The 24,524-nt window shown below is 43.6% G+C and overlaps 1 protein-coding gene across 5 annotated transcripts in view; it reads right to left on the minus strand.

The window, feature by feature from the left end:
• Positions 1–24,524, minus strand: part of DGKI (diacylglycerol kinase iota) — a 249,688-nt gene that overhangs the window by 82,017 nt on the left and 143,147 nt on the right. For all 5 annotated transcript variants that reach the window (XM_044281241.1, XM_044281242.1, XM_044281240.1 and 2 more), the window contains 6 exons: positions 20,157–20,236; positions 14,679–14,717; positions 11,908–11,977; positions 10,395–10,435; positions 7,067–7,194; positions 2,933–3,061 (listed from right to left, as the gene is read on the minus strand). In XM_044281241.1, the coding sequence (XP_044137176.1) occupies positions 2,933–3,061; positions 7,067–7,194; positions 10,395–10,435; positions 11,908–11,977; positions 14,679–14,717; positions 20,157–20,236 (487 nt within the window). The remainder of the gene's footprint in view (positions 1–2,932; positions 3,062–7,066; positions 7,195–10,394; positions 10,436–11,907; positions 11,978–14,678; positions 14,718–20,156; positions 20,237–24,524) is intronic.

Raw genomic sequence — 24,524 nt, forward strand, 5'->3', positions numbered from 1 at the left:
ACATCCGACATGGCTTCCGTTATAGTGCCCACAGGGGTTATCCCCTTAGCTCACCTAAGAGGTAAATCTGTCTAGTTATGGTGTGATACATGCCAGCATTGCTGTATAACTAGACAGACTGGATATTCAGAAAAGTCTGGGAAAGATGGGCTACAACTTACTAGATGTGACACAGCTTTCCCAGAAATATTGAAAACATGAACATACATATGTATGTAATCATTCAACTCCTATAGAAGCAATGAAGGAGCGGAGACCATGATGAGTTGGCACCATCACAAGACTACTGCTATGGGACCAGTTCACCCCCAGTTATTGCTGGTCCTGTATGTCTAGACAGGGTTCCCACCATCCACAGTGACCAGCGGGTCATGCTGCCTTCCTCTCCTGAAGAGGATGGAAGATGGTATAAAAGTAGGACCCTGTTCTCTTGGGTTGCTGGAGTGTGATACCATGAAATAGAAACACCAGGGTCCCTATTTCATTTTCATTGTGGGGTCTTATCTGCTCTATGTCCAGGGCAGACGTAGGGAGACTGGAAGCTGGAGCGACACCGAAGCAGCTGCTAACACATACTGAGTACCTTATGTGCGCCCAGACGATGGCTGAATACCAAAATTAGCAACTCAAGTCTGGGCAATATTGTTAATGTCAAATAGACAAATTAACGTTTCCGTTACAGACCCTGTACAGACTGCAAGACTTGGCAAACTCAAAGCTTTCCCAAAACTACACTGGAAATATAAGGACGTGATGGATACAACACCAACAGTCGCAAATCATTCTTATCTTGGGGTTGCACTGCTCATGGAAGAGAAACATTGGGGCAAATGAACTAATCTAATTGTGCCAGAATTCTGGAGGACGTGTCATGCACCGCACTTATTAAGTTCTGTGCCTCAACACACACACTTTTAAAGCATCTAGAAATAGTGGCGTGGATTACTGCATTCACGAAATGGCAAAATGAAGGCAGATGGAAGAGAAGAGTCTCTATCCTCTACAAAGATTCGGTGTGCCGCACTGTAATGAATTTATGCTGTCCAAATTTTTGACAGCATTAGTAAATATGACCCTCACCCAGCAACTATTGTGCACGAGCCCTACTGATTAAATAGGACACGTGCACGATCCTTGCTGGGCATCAGATGGTTGCTTCATTAACTGGCCTGCCAGGCATGCAGCCGCGTCTCTTCCAATGTCAGAATGGGCAGGAGAGAGGGGCTGGACGCCCTCTATTCGCATGACGAGGTCAAATCGTGGTTTACTGCAGTGATTACCACTTACTACAGTACATTCAGAAAGTCTTCTGACCCTTTTACTTTTTTCACATTTTATGTTGAGGCCTTGTGATAAAATTTTCAAAAATTTAAGTTTTTCCTCACCATTCTGCACTCAATACCCCATAATGAGCAAGTGAAAACAGAATTTTGGCCTCAATTCTAAGCGTCAAGTTTGAAAGAAAGTAGGCACTGCCTAATACAATTCCTACAGTGAGGCATGGTGGTGGCAGCATCATCTTGTTTGGGTAGTTTTTCAGCGGCTGGGACAGGGAGACTGGTTGGAGTTGAGGGAAACCTGATCCAGAGCGCTCTCAACCTCAGACTGGGCGGTAGGGTCTCCTTCCAACAGGACAATGACTCTAAGCACACAGCCAAGACAACATAGGAGTGGCTTAGGGACAACTCTGTGAATGTCCTTGAGTGGCCCAGCCAGAACCCTGACTTATACCCAACCGAACATCTCTGGAGAGAACTGAAAATGGCTGTCACCGATGGTCCCCATCCAACCCGACAAAGCTTCAGAGGATCTGCAGAGAAGAGTGGCAGAAAATCCCCCAATACAGGTGTGTAAACCTTGTGACATCAAACTTAAGAAGACTGGAGGCTGTAATCGCTGCCAAAGATGATTCAACACTAAGTAGTGAGTAAAGGGTCTGAAAACTTGTCAGTGCCACAGCCCTCTCAAACAGCTGATCAGCAGGGTTCCAGTGTGTCAGATCCCCGCCGATCAGATAATGATGACCTATCTAAAGGATAGATCATTAGTAAGAAAAAGATAAAGAATCCCTTTAAGGTGCAAAACTTGTCACACAATGAAAACACAGTACAGTAGTTCTATACAGGAAGATAGTTCTATACAGGAAAGTGAATTACACAACAATTAAAATTTACTAGCATAAAACTGGTAAAACTGCTTTAATCATAGCAATACTAACTAGTAAGTGAGGAAAAAGGATCCTAAATTTAATTCAATGTCCTGCAAATTTTTAATTTTACTAGCCACAGATGTATCGAATTCACAGATGATTTCCGATGATTTAAAGGGAATGTGTCATCAAAAAATGGCCTATTATTTAAATCACGTTTTTATATTAAACATATATTTAAGGAATTTGGTGGTTATTTTTGTGATGCCACTATATAAAAACATTCCTGAAATCCTGCAGTTTTTGCACTGGCTACTAAATCTAACAATAGGCATCCTTTTTGGTCTGTACATATCATTTTAATGCAGTTATCTCCTTACCATTACAGGTAGGATTAGAATGACAGATATCACCTATATATAGATAACACAGAATCCACAATTAAATATGTGATATTACAGCTTATCTGTTCCCTTCTTACCTCTGCACAGTTACAGTTCAAAGAGCATGCCTAGAAAACTCTCCCATGCAGGTCAATGGGTCCTGTCCATTGTGTTTATGGCCCATGGCTACTGTAAAGCATATCTCTAAAATGCTGTTAAGAACAGCTCAGGCAAGATGGCAGCCCCCATAATGATGTTCAGGAAATACAATTAAAAATATGCAATCAGAAAAATAAAAACATTAGAAAAAAGGAAATGTGTTACTATCTGTTTTTAATTGGCAGAAAAAAATAATTCAATAGCACGTTTTCTTTAAAATGCTTTAGAACCTGAGACTTACGGGAGGGCACTAGAAGGAGAGGAATCCTGGGTCTTGTCTGAGAGCATGTTCTGTAGAGACAACTTCCCTGGCACGCAGCTGTCACTGACAATACGTTTCCGACATGTTGGCGTCCACCACTCAGACAACCTGGGAGTAGATGAGATTTATGAGGAGGAGTCTCACAGGCCTTACTGACATGGTACTGACATTATGTTATCTATCGATTTTTAAAGAGGTTGTCCCACATAAACCTCTTTTATGGCCCATCAGACAACTCTGGGGCCCCAAGTGTTCCCAAAAACAAGGGGCCCCAAATCTCTACTCCAAAGACATTCATACTCGATCCAATTTAACCAATGGCAACATTTGTTGTACATTTATGTTGCTGGTTGACACTGATACTTTACTGAAACAGCTTGGATTGGAAATTACTCAGATCCCAGCCTATGAAGTCCTCAAATGATGCAGCCAATAGCACCAACATCAAGTAAGTGGTCAGACAGAAGGAGGCCACTCGATGGTGGGGTGTCCATGGACAGTCATGGTTGCTGGTGGCCTAAAGAAGATTATCTATCCTGCACTTTAAACACTAAAAAAATTACTGAAAGTTTGGTGCTGTTTAGATTACAACTCTTCAGACATGAAAACAGGCCCAGCTTTGTCGTTCAAAAAACTAAAAAGGCATGACTCTTGTAATGCAGTAATAAAAAACGAATAAAATCGATGTGTCCTCCAGGAACAAAATAGCTCCTTCCTTAAAAGGAAGAAAAGTTATAAGAAATGATTCCCTATCCACAGGATAGGGTATAGCTATTAGATTGGTGAGGTCTGTCAGCTGGGAAAAGGGGTTCCATACCCCAAAGTGGGTTGGCCGGTGGAGAATGTGCACTGCCGCTCAATTCTAATCTCTAATGATGCAGACCTTGTTTGAAATGTTACTGTTCGAGATACACTAGGTAATAGTGACCACAATATAATTATATTCCCCCTAAACTATAAAAAGCAAACCCTGTCAAGCAGAGCAAAGACACCAAGTTTCAAAAAGGGTAATTTCCCTGGGTTGAGGGCAGCATTTCAGGGCATAGACTGGGAGCAGCTACTGAGGATAAATGGGAGAGCTTCAAATCCACATTGAGTAATTGCACAAAAAAATGTATCCCTTTAGGTAACAAGTAGGTTACAGCTACTGTAAAAAGAGAAATAAAAGACAAAAATAGGGTATTTAAAAAATACTAATCTGAGGGGTCAGCTATAGCATTTGAAGATTACAAAGAGCTTAATAAAATCTGCAAAAAGGAGATAAAATTAGCAAAGATACAAAACGAACAGCAGGTAGCAAAAGAAAGCAAAACAAATCCCAAAAAGTTTTTTAAATATATAAATGCTAAAAAACCTAGGTCTGAGCAGGTAGGTCCCATATAAATGCTAAAAAACCTAGGTCTGAGCAGGCAGGTCCCCTAAATAATGGTAACGGGAGGGGGGGCGGTAGTCACTGAAGATAAGGAAAAGGCAGAGTTCCTAAATAAGGGGAATGGAGGGTCTTAGTTATGAAGAATGATTAAAAGAACTGAATTTATTTAGTCTTGAGAAGAGATGTCTAAGGGGGGACATGATTAACATATACAAATGGGTGAAAAGCTGTTCCATGTAAAAAGTCCTCAAAAGACAAGGGGGCACTGCCTCCGATTGGAGAGGAAAAAGTTCAATCCCTGGAAGCGTCAAAGCTTTTTTAGGCCTCATGCACACGACAGTTGTTTTTTGCATCCACAAACTGTGCGTCCGCTAAAATAAACGGATGCGGCATCAGTTTTTTTGGGGAGGATCCGTTTTTTTTCACAGATTCCTTGTAATAAATGCCTATCCTTGTCCGCAAATGTGAAAAAAGTAGGACATGGACTATTTTTTTTTGCTTAAGGGAAACATGGACAACGGATGTAGGAACACAAAGGGATGAACTATCAGCATTTTTTGCTGACCCATTTAAATGAATGGGTCCCCATCCTATCCTCAAAAAAAAATGGAACGGAGGCCGAGAAAAACAACTGTCGTGTGTATGAGGCCTAACTGTAAGAACTGTGAAGCTGTGGAATAGACTTCCTCAGGATTTGGTCAGATCAGGAACAGAAGACAGTTTCAAAAAGGGTTTAGATGAATTCTTAAAAGTAAAAAACATTAATGCTTATGAAAACGTGTAGAAATCTGAGTCTCAATTCCTTTTGGGATTCGCATCCCGACCTATCCCTTGGTTGAACTTGATAGACGTATGTCTTTTTTCAACCGTATTAACTATGTAACTTCTATAGGGCCAGTGTTGCGTGAAAATTTCAGAATATAGAGCATGCTGCGATTTTCACACAACGCAAAAGTGATGCGTGAAAACCACCGCTCATGTACACAGACCCATTTAAATGAATGGGTCTGGATTCAGTGCGGGCACAATGCGCTCGCATCACGCATTGCACCCGCGTGAAATTCTCGCTCATGTGAAAGGGACCTAAGGCCCCTTTCACACGGGCGAGTATTCCGCGCGGGTGCAATGCGTGAGTTGAATGCATTGCACCCGCACTGAATCCTTACCCATTCATTTCTATGGGGCTGTGCACACGAGCGGTGATTTTCACGCATCACTTGTGCGTTGCGTAAAAATCGCAGCATGCTCCTCTTTGTGCGTTTTTCACGTAACGCAGGCCCCATAGAAATGAATGGGGTTGCGTGAAAATCGCAAGCATCCGTAAGCAAGTGCGGATGCGGTGCGATTTTCACGCACGGTTGCTAGGTGACGATCGGGATGGGGACCCGATCATTATTATTTTCCCTTATAACATGGTTATAAGGGAAAATAATAGCATTCTGAATACAGAATGCATAGTATAATAGTGCTGGAGGGGTTAAAAAAAATGAAAACATTTTTAACTCACCTTAATCCACTTGCTCGCGCAGCCGGCATCTCCTTCTGTCTTCTTCTTTGCTGTGTGCAAGGAACCTGTGGTGACGTTACTCCGGTCATCACATGATCCATCACCATGGTAAAAGATCATGTGACGGACCATGTGATGACCGGAGTGACGTCACCACAGCACACAGCAAAAAAGAAGACAGAAGAGATGCCGGCTGAGCGAGCTAGTGGATTAAGGTGATTCAATTATTTTTTTATTTTTTTTAACCCCTCCAGCCCTATTGTAGTATGCATTCTGTATTCAGAATGCTATTATTTTCCCTTATAACCATGTTATAAGGGAAAATAATACAATCTACAGAACACCGATCCCAAGCCCGAACTTCTGTGAAGAAGTTTGGGTTTGGGTACCAAACATGCCGATTTTTCTCATGCGCTAGCAAAACGCATTACAATGTTTTGCACTCGTACTGAAAAATCGTGCATGTTCCCGCAACGCACCCGGACCTTTTTTCTGCAACGCCCGTGTGAAAGAGGCCTAAGAGATAACTTTTTATAACCATAAAGAAGTTAGGTACAACTCAAATGTAGTAGCTCCATACACACTGCATAATTATTAGGGCATATCGTAGCAGAATGCATAGTTTTTTTTCTTATTGCAGTAACTATTACTGTATTTTGTGAGCTGAATAAACTTAGGTTGCCTGCCAACCATTTCACTTCCAGTCTAGGTGACCACCAACTGTATACAGCTGACAGAGTTGTCTGCCTAGGGCACAGGTTCTTCATCTGGAAGACCAAGCCCATTGATTTAAATGGTTGCTGTATAATGTTCAATTTTCTGCTGCAGAAAGTTTGCTTGGTGACCACCACTGATCATTGAGGAACCGTGCAACAGGTTTCCTGCTATCCCACAGAAAAGGATAGTCCAAACCAGACAACTGGATGTAAGACTGTCAACAATCATAGGATTTGCTATTAATGATAATAATGATATCCCATTTAGGGACCCCCAACTTGACCACAGCCACTAGGACAGGGGCAGAAACAGGAAAGGCCTTGAATGTTGTTAACATTGAACTGCCAAGAAACAGGAAGAGCTGTCATGGGGCAGAATAGAGCAGAGAAGCTTTTCTCAGACGTGGGCTGTAATATCAGTGGGGTTCTAATACATATAATCTCGTAGTTCGCATTTATCTGATGTATTACATTCTATTTCTTAATGAAATGCCCCCCTTCCGCCATGGTTTACTCACCCCGAGGGCTGTTCGACCACAAGATCTGGCATCCCTGTCCCGGCACTACCCTGTGGACTCCCAGCTGCCTCAGGGTCTAATATGAAGATCTCATCCTGGGAAATCTCAGTGACGAAATGTAGATGTTCCTGTGGAGACAGAGAAACAGCAATTATTCTGTAACTGCTTCTCTCCGCCGTCTGCTCACGCACTTCATTTAGTTTTCGCTGTTTTGAAACTAAGAGACGATATGGAAAAGTGAGAAAGTAACTGAGGTAAAGAAATGCTAGAAGAAGACACTAGAAAGCTGTAGACATCTGTCTGTAGAATTTTTCACAGCATTTTCAATATGGCTGCCACCCAACTTTCCCACGGTCCCGAAGAGCTGATCTGCCTATTTATGCATGCACTACGCTTACACTAGAACTAAGTACATTAACCAGTCATGAATTTGGGATAGCTGATTAACAACCACCATAAGGGCTGTAATAGCCGCCATATTGGTTGTCACCTATGGTAGCTTTTCCTGGAAGTGATATAGAGGTATAATATCTTGAACAGAGTTGTATTTAGGCTTTCCTTCACCTTGGGTAAGCCTTACCCTGTAGTTAAACACCAATATTGTAGGCTGTTGGCACCCCCTCCTGGCACACAACAGTCATTGCACTTTCCACTGCCAGCAATCCATTATGCCTCTGAACTAGACAGGAAAATAACTTTAAGGCCTCATGCACACAACAGTATTTTTTCACGGTCCGCAAAAACGGGGTCCGTAGGTCCGTGATCCGTGACAGTTTTTTCGTCCGTGGGTCTTCCTTGATTTTTGGAGGATCCACGGACATGAAAAAAAAGGTTTTGGTGTCCGCCTGGCCGTGCGGAGCCAAACGGATCCGTCCTGAATTACAACGCAAGTCAATGGGGACGGATCCGTTTGACGTTGACACAATATGGTGCAATTGCAAACGGATCCGTCCCCCATTGACTTTTAATGTAAAGTTAGGAGTCCCTTTTATACCATCGGATCGGAGTTTTCTCCAATCCGATGGTATATTTTAACTTGAAGCGTCCCCATCACCATGGGAACGCCTCTATGTTAGAATATACTGTCGGATATGAGTTACATCGTGAAACTCAGATCCGACAGTATATTCTAACACAGAGGAGTTCCCATGGTGATGGGGACGCTTCAGGTTAGAATATACTAAAAAACTGTGTACATGACTGCCCCCTGCTGTCAGGCAGCAGGGGGCAGACTCCCCCCCCCCCCATTTTTAACTCATTGGTGGCCAGTGCGGCCGCCCTCCCCCCCTGTAGTTAACTCATTGGTGGCCAGTGCGGCCGGCCCCCCCTCCCTCCCCTGTAGTTAACTCATTGGTGGCCAGTGGGCCCCCCCTCCCTCCCCTGTAGTTAACTCATTGGTGGCCAGTGGGCCCCCCCTCCCCTGTAGTTAACTCATTGGTAGCCAGTGGGCCCCCCCTCCCTCCCGTGTAGTTAACTCATTGGTAGCCAGTGGGCCCCCCCCTCCCTCCCCTGTAAACTCGTTGGTGGCCAGTGGGCCCCCCCTCCCTCCCCTGTAGTTAACTCGTTGGTGGCCAGTGGGCCCTCTGCCCTCCCTCCCCCTCCTAATTAAAATCTCCCCCCCTATCATTGGTGGCAGTGGTGAGTACCGATCGGAGTCCCAGTTTAATCGATGGGGCTCCGATCGGTAACCATGGCAACCGGGACGCTACTGCAGTCCCGGTTGCCTTGGTTACTTAGCAATTTGTAGAAGCATCATACTTACCTGCGAGCTGCGATGTCTGTGACCGGCCGGGAGCTCCTCCTACTGGTAAGTGACAGATCATTAAGCAATGCGCTGCACAGACATGTCACTTACCAGTAGGAGGAACTCCCGGCCGGACACAGATATCGCAGCTCGCAGGTAAGTATAATGCTTCTACAAATTGCTAAGTAACCATGGCAACCGGGACTGCAGTAGCGTCCCGGTTGCCATGGTTACCGATCGGAGCCCCAGCGATTAAACTGGGACTCCGATCGGTACTCTCCACTGCCACCAATGATAGGGGGGGAGATTTTAATTAGGAGGGGGAGGGAGGGGAGGAGAGGAGTGAAAACTCAGCTCTGAAAAAGCTTTTATGCAGACGGATCTTCGGATCCGTCTGTATGAAAGTAACCTACGGGCACGGATCACGGACACGGATGCCAATCTTGTGTGCATCCGTGTTCTTTCACAGACCCATTGGCTTGAATGGGTCCGTGAACCGTTGTCCGTCAAAAAAATAGGACAGGTCATATTTTTTTGACGGATAGGATACACGGATCACGGTCTTGGCTGCAAAACGGTGCATTTTCCAATTTTTCCACGGACCCATTGAAAGTCACAACGTCACAACGGCCACGGATGCACACAACGGTCCGTGTGCATGAGGCCTTAGTGCAGCATCTAAGGGTTTAAATGCCCCGTACCAGAACCTCAGCTGATCAGAGCCATTAAAACAGGAGCCTGTCTCTCATGTGAGACCCGTGTAGTGGGCTTCTGTAAGGCCCCTTAGTGATATCTGTAAAAAGCAGTCCAACAGGGCCTAACACATATAAGCAGATGACAGACTCGATCACAGTAAACCCATAGGATGGTAGAGGGAGTCACTCTGTCTATCCACTTAGATGCAGTGGTTGCGAATGACAATGGCATTTGAGGAGTTAAACTGCAGGGATCATATTTATCTCCAATCCTGGCTTTTGCAGCAGAGTGTCAGATTGACATCTGCAGTTTGTGGAATGGGCTCAGCTCATAAATATATGGCAAGCAGCACTGTACGTATACAATGCAGAGGAGAAAAGGGTTGAGGGAGATGATCTAGGGATTTAAAGAAATGGCAGAGGTCCATTGTCTGACATCTTCCACATCCCTTCTCTTGTGATAGTCCAGTCGCCTGGGCCACACACTGTAAGGGTCCATTCACACATCCGCAATTCTGTTCCGTATTTTGCGGAACGGAATTGCGGACCCATTCATTCCTATGGAGCCGCACTTCCGGTTCTGCAATTCTGTTCCCGAAAAAAATAGTACATGTCCTATTCTTGTTCGCAATTGCGGACAAGATTAGGCATTTTCTATTAAGTGCCGACAATGTGCGGTCTGCAAAATGCGGAACGCGTATTGCCAGTGTCCGTGTTTTGCGGATCCGCAGATCCGCAAAAGACACAGGGATGTGTGAATGGACCCTAAATCTATGATTTCCTTCCATGGGACTGTATTGTATCTCCCAGTATGTGTGGCCCAATATGACAGCGGCTAAAGTAACTGCTGAAAGTCAATGTAAATGGTGCTACCCCTACTGACACTTACCTGAGATCTATCTATACGATAAAACCGGTCAGCAGAGGTAGCTGTGGAAAAAACAAACAAACACTGAAATACTCAGGTCTTCTCACACATAATGCTTTGTAGCACATCATTCCCCTCTCCCGCTCATGAAGTAAGATGGTTATAGATTATAAGATGTAGACCTAACAAAGGTTTTGGAGACTGAGAAACAGTCTCCCATCAAGTGAAGCAATCATTTGCCTGCATTGCTTTATGCTTTTATGGTTTCAATCAGGAATAAGCATTACCATGTGTACAGTATATACAGGTGTAACGCGAGAAACTAGAATATCGTGCAAAGTACATGTATTTCAGTAATGCAACTTAAAAGGTGACACTAACATATGAGATAGACTCATTACAGGCAAAGCAAGATATTTCAAGCCTTATTTGTTATAATTTGGGATGATTATGGCTTACAGTTTATGAAACCCCAAAGTCACAATTTGAGGTCCCCTTTGCTCAGGGGGTATGGATTAATTAGCTGACTAGAGGGTGACACTTTGAGCCTAGAATATTGAATCCTTTTCACAAAATTCTAATTTTAAGTTGCATTAATGCAATTCCTTTTAAGGCTACGTGCACACTACTGTATGTGTTTTGCGGTCCGCAAATTGCAGATACGTGAAAAAAAACGGATGACATCCGTATGTCATCCATTTGTTTGCGGATCCATTGTAACAATGCCTAAAACGGACAAGAATAGGACATGTTCTATTTTTTTTTTGTGGGGCTACGGAACGGACATTTTTTGCGGACCCACTGAAATGAATGGGTCTGCATCCTATCCGCAAAAAAAACGGAACGGACGCGGAAACAAACAACGTTCGTGTACATGTAGCCTAAGTTGCATTACTGAAATAAATGAACTTTTGCACGATATTCAATTTTTTTTTGTTTCACCCGTAGCAGCGTTTTATCCTATGATGAGATCTGGGTAGTGGTAGACACAGGGGTGATAACCGCCATTAAAGATATCGTTTGGCTAGTAGCTATCTGATATATATGCCCATATTTTAATATCATGTGCTGAAATAAGCTATCTTTACAGCAGTCGGGAGCTTTGATTTTCTCATATAGAGCTTCAAATCCCTTGCATAGACATACAAGGTGTTAGACGCCAACACTCACCACCTGGAGGAGTGTCTTCATTTCCTTAGGGTACGGCCACACAGTCGGGCTTCTGCATACAGTTTTGGAAGCCAAAATCAGAGGTGGATCATAAAAGGAGAGAAAGTACAAAGGATATTTACAGCTTCTCCTCTGTTTTTTTTTTTTTTTTTTCATTCAATACTAATTTTGGCTTCCAAAACTGCATGCAGAAACCTGACCATGTGGCTTAGGTCTACAGGATTTTCTGCGACTCACACTGTGATCCCATTCACTTCTAGGGGATCACCGCTACTCTGCAAACATGGCTTCCACAGCTGTCACGCAAGCAGTGTAGCTGTGTAGTCGCAGCCCTACGAACAGAAGTTGTCTGGAGAACATTTACCATCTAGGAAGCACCATCGAGGATTGAGACGCTGGGCAGACAGCAACCTTGGTAAAGAGCTCTCATTATCCTACAGAAACGGGAAATCAGAATGCAAGATAACATTCACATGTATACTACAGTATTCGGTCATCAGTGAAAAAGAATGCATTCACATTCTCTACATTCAGATCCACATTCTTATCCAGTGAGTGCAATATTACAGTAGTTTTGTGCATAGGAGACAGTTTTAAATTAGTTATATTCTTGTACATAGGCGATAGTATTATAGTAGTTATATTCTTGTACATATGGGGCAATATTATATAAGTTATAGTCTTCTACATAGGGATCAGTATTATAGTAGGTATATTCTTGTACATAGGAGGCAGTATTATAGTAGTTATATTCTTGTACATAGGCGATAGTATTATAGTAGTTATATTCTTGTACATATGGGGCAGTATTATAGTAGTTATATTCTTGTACATAGGCGATAGTATTATAGTAGTTATATTCTTGTACATATGGGGCAGTATTATAGTAGTTATATTCTTGTACATATGGGGCAATATTATATAAGTTATAGTCTTCTACATAGGGGGCAGTATTATAGTGGTTATATTCTTGTACATAGGAGGCAGTATTATAGTAGTTATATTCTTGTACATATGGGGCAATATTATAGCAGTCATAGTCTTCTACATAGGGGGAAGTATTATAGTGGTTATATTATTGTGCATAGGGGTAGTATTATAGTAGTTATATTCTTGTACATATGGGGCAATATTACAGTAGTTATAGTCTTCTACATAGGGGGCAGTATTATAGTGGTTATATTAATGTGCATAGGGGTAGTATTATAGTAGTTATATTCTTGTACATAAAAGACAGTGTCATAGTATTATATTATTGTACATAGGATGCAATATTCTAGTAGTTATAGTCTTGTACATAAAGGGCAGTATTATAGTAGTTATATCCGTGTACATATGAGGCAGTACTATAGTAGTTACTGTTTTCGCCCCATAAGACTTTATGGAAACGCTCATTAGTACAGGAGGACTAAAAAGAGGTGAAGGCTCTGTACTCACCACTTATTCTGGTCCTCGGCTGTCGGCTGTGCAGTAGCTGTGACCTCACGCGGGAGGAAGAAGATAGCGGGCGGTGAGGAGCGGCGGCCTCCAGGAGCAGGAGAGGTAAGTGGATTTTTTATTTTACAAAACATGGGGGGTAATTTGAGGCAATATGGGGCTGCTGGGGGGGTAATCTGAGGCAATATGGGGCTGCTGGGGGGGTGATCTGAGGCAATATGGGGCTGCTGGGGGATGATATGGGGCAATATGGGGCTGCTGAGGGATGATCTGGGGCAATATGGGGCTGCTGGGGGATGATTTGAGGCAATATGGGGCTGCTGGAGGCTGATCTGAGGCAATATGGGGCTGCTGGGTGCTGGTCTGAGGCAATGGGGGCTAATATGAGAGGCAATAGGGTCTGCTGGGGGCTAATTTGAGAGGCAATGGGGGCTACTGGGGGCTGATATGAGAAAATCGGGACTGCTGGGGGCTGATACGAGGCAATTTGGGCTGATATAAGGCAATGGGGGCTGATGAGAGGCATGGGGCTCTTATCTGAGGTCTGATTGGGGGTCATTCACATTGTGGTCTGAGCTGAGGTCTGATTGGGGGTCTGATCTGGGGTCTTATTAACATTGGGGGTCTGATTGGGGCTGTTAGCTTAGGTGTGATTAACATTGGGGGTCTGATTAGTGGTCTGACCTGAGGTCTAATTAAAAATGTTTTTTTCTTGTTGTCCTCCTCTAAAACCTAGGTGCATCTTATGGGCTGGTGCATCTTATAGGGCGAAACAATATGGTATATTCTTGTATATAGGAGCAGTATTATAATAGTTATATTCTTGTACATAGGTAGCAGTATTATAGTAGTTATATTCTTGTACATCCAAGGTAGTATTATAGTAGTTATATTCAGGGGTGGGATTTAAATTTTTAACAACAGGTTCCCTACTCAACAGTGGACATGCAGCGTAACGACACATGTTTACATTTACATACACCATATATTTGCAACACACATACATAAATACACCATATATACACTACACACACATACCAACCAACCAAGGAGCTAAACTATCAGCTGCAGCTGCCCTGCCACTGCCAGACAACCAGATCGGGATTCAGGAGGTAACACGGTTCTCCGATCCAGTTGTAATTTCAACAACCGTATCTGGGGAACTGGAGGGAACTGGCTGAATTCCATGCCTAGTGATATTCTTGTACATATGAGGCAATATTATAGTAGTTATATTCTTGTCCACAGAAGGTAGTATTATAATAGTTATATTCTTGTACCTAGGGGCCGTATTATATTAGTTATATTCTTGTGCATAGGAAGCAGTATTATAGTAGTTATATTCTTGTGCATAGGAAGCAGTATTATAGTAGTTATATTCTTGAACATAGAAGGTAGTATTATAGTAGTTATATTCTTTTATATAGAGGGCAGTATTATATTAGTTATATTCTTTTATATAGGGGGCAGTATTATATTAGTTATAATCTTGTGCATAGAAGGAAGTATTATAGTAGTTATAGTTTTGTATATAGGGGGCAGTATTATAGTAGTTATATTCGTGTACATAGAAGGTAGTATTATAGTAGTTATATTCTTGTATATACAGTAGGGTACAGTGTCACAGTAGTAATATTCTTGTACATAGGGGCAGCATTATATTAGTTATATTCTTCTACATATGGAAACCTTACTTACTTGGCAGTGATCTCTATGAGCAGCTACAGAATGAAGATCCTTTGAGAAACAAAGAGATACAATAAATGGACAAATTAAGCAATATAAAGCATCCTTTTAACAATGGTTCAAAATTAACATATAATTAAATTCTGACAAGGAATCAGTCTCCTACTGTTAATTGGCTAAATTAAAAGATATCATTCATCCATCTGAAGCACACTTTTAAAAATACAGTCAACTTCTCCCAAATTAAAAAAGGCTGAACACAGAGAACATTTGATTTGCTACACAGCAAATTAAGATGAGCTATAGCTCACATTTACATTATTCACAGTGCAGAAATGGTTCCATACTGCCCCTAGTGGTACAATGGCAACTGCAGCTATTCTGCTGCATTAATAATCTGTGCTGGTTGCTGAGGGTGAATTTGACACATCTGTGTCCACCCCAAGAGTCTGTTTAACTGACATTTATTAAAAGCTCAAGAAAAACCCTCCTGTGATTCTCTTTCTGTTATCCCGGTGAATATAAAACAAGTGATCAGCCTACCATAGGCTTCCAGAAATGAAACTCAATATGGCCATAACAGTTCCCCCTTTCTCCTTCAGGGGCAAAACATTCTTCAAATGATCTTACACACCTGAAGAATGTGTTCCTTGGGGAGAAAGGGGGTACGTGTAGAGCTTTTCATTGAAGGTTAATAGACGTATGCACAGCAGGGAGGGAAAAACAGAGCTGTAGTTTTCTAGCCCACCTAGAATTGTGCTAATGAAAATATTTAAAGGAATACTCCAGGAAAAACTGAGATACTATATTTTGCCTAGTGCAGGGCCTGAGGGGGTGGAGCATGACATAGGCTTAAAAAGAACACCAAGGAGAGAAATCCTGTGCCATCCACTACCCGCTTTGAATCATCACTAGGCATAACACGGTGGTATCTGCCCATAGTGATGGCCAGTTCGCATTGTTCGCCTGCGAACATATGTGGGCTGCCATCTTTTTTCACAAGTCAGGCGAGGCACAGGTAAGCCCTTACCTGTGCCTGTGCCGCAAGCCGGTCTGAAAACAAATGCGGTCACCGGGAGCAGGCAGTTCCGAGAACAGCCTGATGAAGGCCTCGGTGGCTGTTCTCGGAACTGCCTGCTCCTGCTGACCGCACTTGTTTTCAGATTGGCTCACGCACAGGCACAAATAAGGGCTTACCTGTGCCTCGCCGGACTTGTGAAAAAAGATGGCAGCCCGCACATGTTCGCAGGCGAACAATGTGAACTGGCCATCACTGTCTGCCCAAGATTTGTTTCAAAACCCCCTGAAAAATAATAAAATAATACTTGTGCTATAAGTACTCTACTCCAGGGATGTAGATGGCTGTTGCATGGGTGGAATAATCTCGCACAAGGGCACCGCAACTTACTGCCATGAATGAATATAATGTCACATGAATTTACATTGCTACAGATGCAGCCTCCCTGTGGACAAGGTAACACACAGGACTGGTAAAACTTCAATCTTAAAGCAAACCTAACCTTTCAACAAACTTTGCATTAAACAGAACAGTTTGTGTACATGAGGAATAACACTTTTTTTCTAACTGATATTTGACTTGTATTTGACATTTTCAGGCTTCGTTCACATCACCGTTCAGCCTTTCCGTTCTCCTGCTCCGTTTAGGGGCAGGAGAACGGAAAGGACGGATAAGCACATAACTGACGCCAAACTGAGTCAAACAGAGCCCTGAGGACCCCATAGACTATAATGGGGTCCGTTATGTTTCCGCTCAGAAGATGATTTTTAAGCGGAGACAAAAGTTGTGCATGCAGGACGAAGCCTTAGCAGTTTTCTCATCTGTATGCTTGATCTTTAGTTTGCAGTTCTCACAGATCAGACCAGATCCAATCCACTGCAGACAGAAAGTAGAAGATAATCTGTTTCCTAACCTCTTACTCACTCACTCACATGTAGTCCTATAATCATGGAGAACATTACAAAGAAGGACTGACCTGTATGGTTGTGAATAAAACACTTAGAATGAAATTTTAAAAAATCCCTATTTAGCTGTAGCACTTTTTTTGCTAAGATCTTGCTCACTCCTTCCCCACCTCCCCCCTCCATAAATTTGTATAATATTATGTAATCTGATTGGTCAGTAATCAGAAAGCTGTAGTGGTCTCACCAAGTCAGATTTCTCACAGATTTCAGAGACAAAGTAATTTTAGAAAAAGAGGGGGAGAAACAGCTAATACCTCTAGAATAGTAATGAGCAAATTGATTTGTTCATCTCTGAATACATTTTAACTTTAGAGATAGCATCCCCACTCTGGATACTATGACCGCACATCTTGTACGGCCTTGGTAATCTCGTGCATGCACCATTACTGCGAGTATCTGTGCATGCACAATGACATCAAAACAAATCCACATCAATGTATTTGCATGTTTCGCTAAATGAATTTCAGTAGTGCGTCCAGGATCGCTAATAGTTTACCAGGCAGATAATTTGTGGATGTGCTAATATTCGCAGTAACGGCAATTTTTATGGCAGCGTGACACTGCAGACACACTAGAGAATTGTCTGAAGAGGGCCACTCCATCACAGATATAAAATTCATTCAGATGAACAAATTGATTTGTAGGAATCAATTCACTCATCTCACGTTTTCTCTGATGAGGTAATATTACAAAGTTTCTTACAGTCCCTTGTACTATTTATTTATGCAAAGTTTTGTGAAAAGTTAGTGAAAGTTAGTGTTGCCAGGTTAAAACATTCGGGGCCTGGGCCCCTGATGTTTTGTTCCAGGCCCCGAATGTACTGCCTGCCAGATAGATCCAACTGTATTGCCATACTCAGGACCGCAATACAATTGAATATAATGCCTTGCAAGAGCTGAAGGACCTGTGATGACATCACAGGTCATGTGATCAGTGCTAAATGCAGTAGCTGAAAACCCCCTGCGATGATGTCACCATCATGTGACGAGTGCAGGAGACCATGGCTCAGCAGTGAAGAGAAGTCCTGGGAAGAAGCTGTGGTGAGGTCTGCTACATGAGGAGAGGTAAGTGAAGGGGTAGATTACTCAGTGTGAGAGGCAGAGCAATGTTGGGAGTTGTAGTTATTTAACTGGGACTGTATGTTAGGGCTGAATTTATTTACGTGGGATAGTGGGGTGGAGTGATGTTATTTACATGGGACTGAATATTGAAGGGTGATGTTATTTACATGGGACTGTATGTTGAAGGTGGCTGGGGGGGTGATGTTATTTACTTGGGACTGTATTTTGGAGGGGCTGTAGATAGAGAGGGATGTTATTTACATGGGACTGTATATTGAAGGGGGCTGGAGAGATGGTGTGATGGTATTTACATAGGACTCTATGGCGGTAGAGAGCAATATAAATACTGGGGGCACTGTATGGGCAATATAACCGTAGGGGGCGATATAAATACTGGGGCACTTCATGGTGAGCATTATAACAGTAGGGGGTATTATAAATATGGGGGCACTGTAGAGACATTTTAAATCCAGGGGACATTAAGCGTTCTTATTACTACTGGGGGCACTATAGGAGGGACTTATAGATCCACATTGTTTCTATTAAGAGCATTATGGGGGGCCTTATTACTACTGAGGGGTCAGTAGATAGCTTTATTACCACTGGGATAACAATAGGGAGGCTTTATTTCTACTAGGAGCTCTGTAATGACATTATTAATACTGGAGGGCTCTTCTACTAAAGGAGGCATTCTTGGGGAGCACTATCACTGTTGGGGGCACTGTAGGGGGCACTATTACTAATGAGGGCATTCTAGAAGGGAATTACTATTGGTGGGACTATGAGGAGTACTATTACTATGGGGGGGCACTCATTTTTCTTCAGGATAGTATTTGGGGTAGAGAAAAGTGAGGAAGCTAAGATGTCTGTGTTTCACACTCTGTAGAGACGAGGCGAAGGCTGAGAGAAGTGTCCGGACCGAATGGAGAAGATGATGACAGAGAAGATCTACATCAGAACTACGTACTTTCACACTAGCGTTGTTCGGATCCGGCAGGCAGTTCCGGCAACGGAACTGCCTGACGGATACGGCAAACCGTATGCAAACAGAATTTTTTTTTTTCAGATCTGTTAGACGAATCTGGTGATATACCGGATCCATCTCATCCGGTATCATCCGAAATAATGGATCCAGTATTCATTTTTTTTCAAAGATCAAAAGCAAAAATAGCTCCTCCTATGTCCCGGCGCAGGCGCAGACCCGAATATTTCTGGAACATTTGGTGTTGGATCCGGCATTAATACATCTCTATAGAAATTAATGCCGGATTTGGCAAGTGCAGTAGTGTTCCGTGATTTTGGCCAGAAAAAATACAGCAGCAATGTGCAGTATTTTGTCCGGTCAAATACCGTACAAGGGACGGAACGGAAGACATCCTGACGCATACTGAAGGGATTGCTTTCCACTCACAATGCATTAGGACAAAACTGATGTGTTTTTTTTTTCTGGTATTGAGACCCTTTACCGGATTTCAACACTGGAAAAGAATAACGCTAGTGTGAAAGTACCCTAAGTGAAGTTTTGAAAAATGTAATTTGCCAGCTTAGCTGAAGTTAGCCAAGAAATTTGATTTGTTACAAATTAATTTGTCACAAATCGCTATAAATCAGGTATACCCAGGCCACTGATAAAATTGACCCAAAATAAGTCTCCCTGCACTGTTCCTGCACTCTCCCTCTCCAATATTAATCATTTTTAGCAACACTGTCACTTGCCACATCTCTCCCTATGTTCCTGTGACATCACAGGGATTGGCTATCTGCGGATCGGCTGGCTACACGGCATTATGGGTGATCTCACATTCTCAGGCTTCTTACTTTCACTTTGTAACACGTGCAGCCGCCATTTTAAGAAAAAATTATTCGTTACCACGAAGCGGGCAGAAATTCGAATTTATTGTGCTGAACAGTGATGGCCAGTTCACCGTGTTCGCCCCCGAAAACACATGCAAGCTGCCATCTTAACTCACAAGTCCGGCCGTGCACAGGTAAGTCCTTACCTGTACCTGTGCGCGAGCCGGTCTAAAGCAAATACGGTCACCGGGAGCAGTCAGTTCCGAGAACAGCCGCCGGGGGCCTTCATCGGGCTGTTCTCGGAACTGCCTGCACCCGGAGACCGCATTTCATTTCAGACCGGTTCGCGCACAGGCACAGGTAAGGGCTTACCTGTGCCTCGCCGGACTTGTGAGTTAAGATGGCAGCTCGCATGTGTTTGCGGGCGAACTGGCCATCACTGGTGCTGAATTTATGTGCAAAGTATCATAATCCCACCATTTATGTGCCAGTTTGTGGCTCAGTTCCACGAAAATAAGAGCTGTGAACATCTATGCAATTTGTGCCACACTACATTAGCTAGAAGAAAAAAAACTGTGCATCATGAAGAAATAGGGACTTGGTGGTAGGCACTCCAGGTGGTTCCATAAGGCCCTCTCTTTGCAGGACCTACCTCTTGAAGGCGGTCAATATACATCCGGCAGGTCTCCAAGTCACAGTCTCCTCGTACCACAATTATCCCTAGAGGAATGGCTGCAGCAGAGAAAAGATTTTATCAGTTACGGTAAAAGTCTGAGTGACATGGAGAAACGACTGACAAAATATAACATTCTTACATACATACATATATATATGAAGTCTGTGAATGGAAATATTCCTGACATTCAGAGGCTGGAAGCCTGGTTTGATCATGTATTAGACAAGGGGGGACCAAGTCCTTATTAATGCCTATCTACCTAGAATGGGATGTTATAAATCCTCCTGTAGAGGTAATGTGTAGGGGTCCCAATACCATATAGTGTATAGATATCTGCAGATGCACATTTCTATTACTGATAACTGGGGTGAAGAGTAGCTGACTCTCTTTCCGACAGCCAAAAGCTCTTTTCATTCTATTCATTGCTGTTTTTAATCTTGTCCTCATCATACGGTCCAGCAACCTCACAGCACAGGTTTTAATCATCCTCGCGCCTGCCATCTCCTCCTCATTGTTACCATCGCCCTGGAGATGAAGGTCCTAATTGATTTAATTACTAGTGGAATGTGCTGGCCTGGTACAGAAAAATCTCAGATGCAATCTGAGATTGGATGGCAATGTCCTTACTTCATCCAATGGGAAACCTGCCATAAAAATACATTGTATAAGTCTTAATGCGGAGTTATGCAGCAAGCCCAGGAACGGCGAGCAGACGATGGGAGTGGTAGTGGCTCTGAGCATGATAGTTGTGCACAGAACACAATGGCAATCCTCACACCAATGCTCCCTAGGGCAGTACAGTGATAGGAGGGCGCACCCTTTCTTCCCTCAGGGCACACCCCGTGTGTGTGTTAGGGTTCCTGCCTTAAGGTACCCTTGGTGTTAGGTGTTTTGGCAGGATGCACTGCAGGGGGGGAGGATGCAGGTTCATGGTAATGGAGTCAGTAACCATGCTAGTGGTAATAAATAAAGAAGTATTTCTTTACTAAAGTGCAGGATAAAAGTAGTAGTATATCCAGCAGTATGTGTAAGGCCTCATGTACACGACCGTTGTTTTGGTCCGCACCGGAGCCGCAGTTTTTGCAGCTCAGATGTGGACCCATTTACTTCAATGGGGCCGCAAAAGATGCGGACAGCACTCCGTGGCCTGTCCGTATCCGTTGCTCCGTTACGTGGCCCCGCAAAAAAAAATATAACCTGTCCTATGCTTGTCCGTTTTGCGGACAAGAATAGGCAGTTATATCAATAGCCGTTCGTGCTGTTCCCGCAAATTGCGGAATGCACACAGATGCACACGGACCGCAAAACACACATCAGTCATGTGCATGTAGCCTAATTCTGTAGTTTTGTAATTCCTGGGCTAAGGGGTACAAATTTAAGCAGTCACTGTGTACATACATGACATTACTTATCCTGTACTGATCCTGAGTTACATTTATCGCTATTCTGCTGGTGGAGTCACTGAGTACATACATTGCATTACTTATCCTTTACTGTTCCTGAGTTACATCATTACTATTCTCCTGGTGGAGTCACTGTGTACATACATGACATTACTTATCCTGTACTGATCCTGAGTTACATCATCGCTATTCTGCTGGTGGAGTCACTGAGTACATACATTGCATTACTTATCCTTTACTGTTCCTGAGTTACATCATTACTATTCTCCTGGTGGAGTCACTGTGTACATACATGACATTACTTATCCTGTACTGATCCTGAGTTACATCATCGCTATTCTGCTGGTGGAGTCACTGTGTACATACATGACATTACTTATCCTGTACTGATCCTGAGTTACATCATCGTTATTCTGCTGCTGGAGTCACTGTGTACATACATTGCATTACTTATCCTTTACTGTTCCTGAGTTACATCATCACTATTCTGCTGGTGGAGTCACTGTGTACATACATGACATTACTAAGGCTACTTTCACACTAGCGTTCGTCGGTCCGCTCGTGAGTTCCGTTTGAAGGGGCTCACGAGCGGACCCGAACGCAGCCGTCCAGCCCTGATGCAGTCTGAATGGAGCGGATCCGCTCAGACTGCATCAGTCTGGCGGCGTTCAGCCTCCGCTCCGCTCGCCTCCGCACGGACAGGCGGACAGCTGAACGCTGCTTGCAGCGTTCGGGTGTCCGCCTGGCCGTGCGGAGGCGTGCGGATCCGTCCAGACTTACAATGTAAGTCAATGGGGACGGATCCGTTTGAAGATGCCACAATATGGCTCAATCTTCAGGCGGATCCGTCCCCCATTGACTTTACATTGAAAGTCTGGACGGATCCGTACGAGGCTATTTTCACACTTAGCTGTTATATGCTAAAATAATGCAGACGGATCCGTTCTGAACGGAGCCTCCGTCTGCATTATTATGATCGGATCCGTTCAGAACGGATCCGATCGAACGCTAGTGTGAAAGTAGCCTTATCCTGTACTGATCCTGAGTTACATCATCACTATTCTGCTGGTGGAGTCACTGTGTACATACATGACATTACTTATCCTGTACTGATCCTGAGTTACATCATCACTATTCTGCTGGTGGAGTCACTGTGTACATACATGACATTACTTATCATGTACTGATCCTGAGTTACATCATCACTATTCTGCTGGTGGAGTCACTGTGTACATACATTGCATTATTTATCCTGTACTGATCCTGAGTTACATCATCACTATTCTGCTGGTGGAGTCACTGAGTACATACATGACATTACTTATCCTGTACTGATCCTGAGTTACATCATCACTATTCTGCTGGTGGAGTCACTGTGTACATACATGACATTACTTATCCTGTACTGATCCTGAGTTACATCATCACTATTCTGCTGGTGGAGTCACTGTGTACATACATTGCATTATTTATCCTGTACTGATCCTGAGTTACATCATCACTATTCTGCTGGTGGAGTCACTGAGTACATACATGACATTACTTATCCTGTACTGATCCTGAGTTACCTCATCACTATTCTGCTGGTGGAGTCACTGAGTACATACATGACATTACTTATCCTGTACTAATCCTGAGTTACCTCATCACTATTCTGCTGGTGGAGTCACTGTGTACATACATTGCATTACTTATCCTTTACTGTTCCTGAGTTACATCATCACTATTCTGCTGGTGGAGTCACTGTGTACATAAATGACATTACTTTTCCTGTACTAATCCTGAGTTACATCATCACTATTCTGCTGGTGGAGTCACTGTGTACATACATTGCATTACTTATCCTATACTGATCCTGAGTTTTACATCAAGACACGGAGGCTCATATTGCTATCTCCTTCTTTACTTTCCACCAATAGCAGCAAAGAAGAAATTTACATAATCATAACAGTAAAGGACCCTCCCCTGATAGATCCTATAATAAGCAGTGTCCTCTTCATCAACTTCCTCTTTCTTTGCTGCTCCACCAAGATAAGTAACCTCTATTTTGCTATAGGCTTTTTACTTGTTTGCTGTGGTTATAGGATTGATTTTCTGAGCTTTAGTTCGCTCAGGGTTCCATATTGTATGCATTTTTGCTTATTGGGATTCTTATCCCCTGTCCTTATTTTATAGTCTTGGGGCCTTTGTATCCTGTTGGTTTCTTCTGGGCCCTCTTTACCTCCTTGGGGGGTCCCCCCCCCCTCCTTTCTACCCATCCTTTATTTCTCCCCTATCGTGGGGTGCCGGTTCCTCCGGCTGTGATTTCGTGACTGGCGCTTCCCCCCATTGTTGCTCCGCTTTGCCTGTGGCCGGGTCCTGCGTCCGGTAGCGTTCCCAGGCCCTGGTATTGTCCCCCTTACCTCTCGCTGCGCTCCACGGCATCGCGTCGCTCCGGCGCACGTCCCGATTTGCTTTCCCGCGGCCGCGAGATCTCGCGAGATCTCGGCGGCCATTTTGTGGATACCCTGCGCGTACTCTCGCGGGATTTCGGCTTCGCTTCGGCACCGGACGGCAGCGCTTCCTTCTCTCTGCGGCTCCTGGGGTGACTAACCCCTCGTCTAGTAGTTTTGGTTGGTTAGTTTTCCCCTTGCCCTAATTAAGTTCCCCTTAGCTTCACAGGGTGCCCTATTGTTATTATTGGTATCACCTTAGGCCTCTAATATGTCTTCTGACCGATCCCCATCCGGGCCTACCCCACCACCATCTGGGGACCCTGGAAGGTCTGATACAAGCATGCAGGCCCTAGAATTACAGCGCTCCGTATCCAGCGCAATCATTGAGGCCATGGGATCCATGTCATCCATGATTTCCCAAACAATTGCCCAGGCCTTATCTGCCCATGCTCCTGGCCCTTCTAGTCTGACGCCTGTGACTCATCCGCAGCCTGCCGCTGGTGAAA

The sequence above is a fragment of the Bufo gargarizans genome, chromosome 2, assembly GCF_014858855.1.
Source record: "Bufo gargarizans isolate SCDJY-AF-19 chromosome 2, ASM1485885v1, whole genome shotgun sequence".
NCBI lineage: Eukaryota > Metazoa > Chordata > Amphibia > Anura > Bufonidae > Bufo > Bufo gargarizans.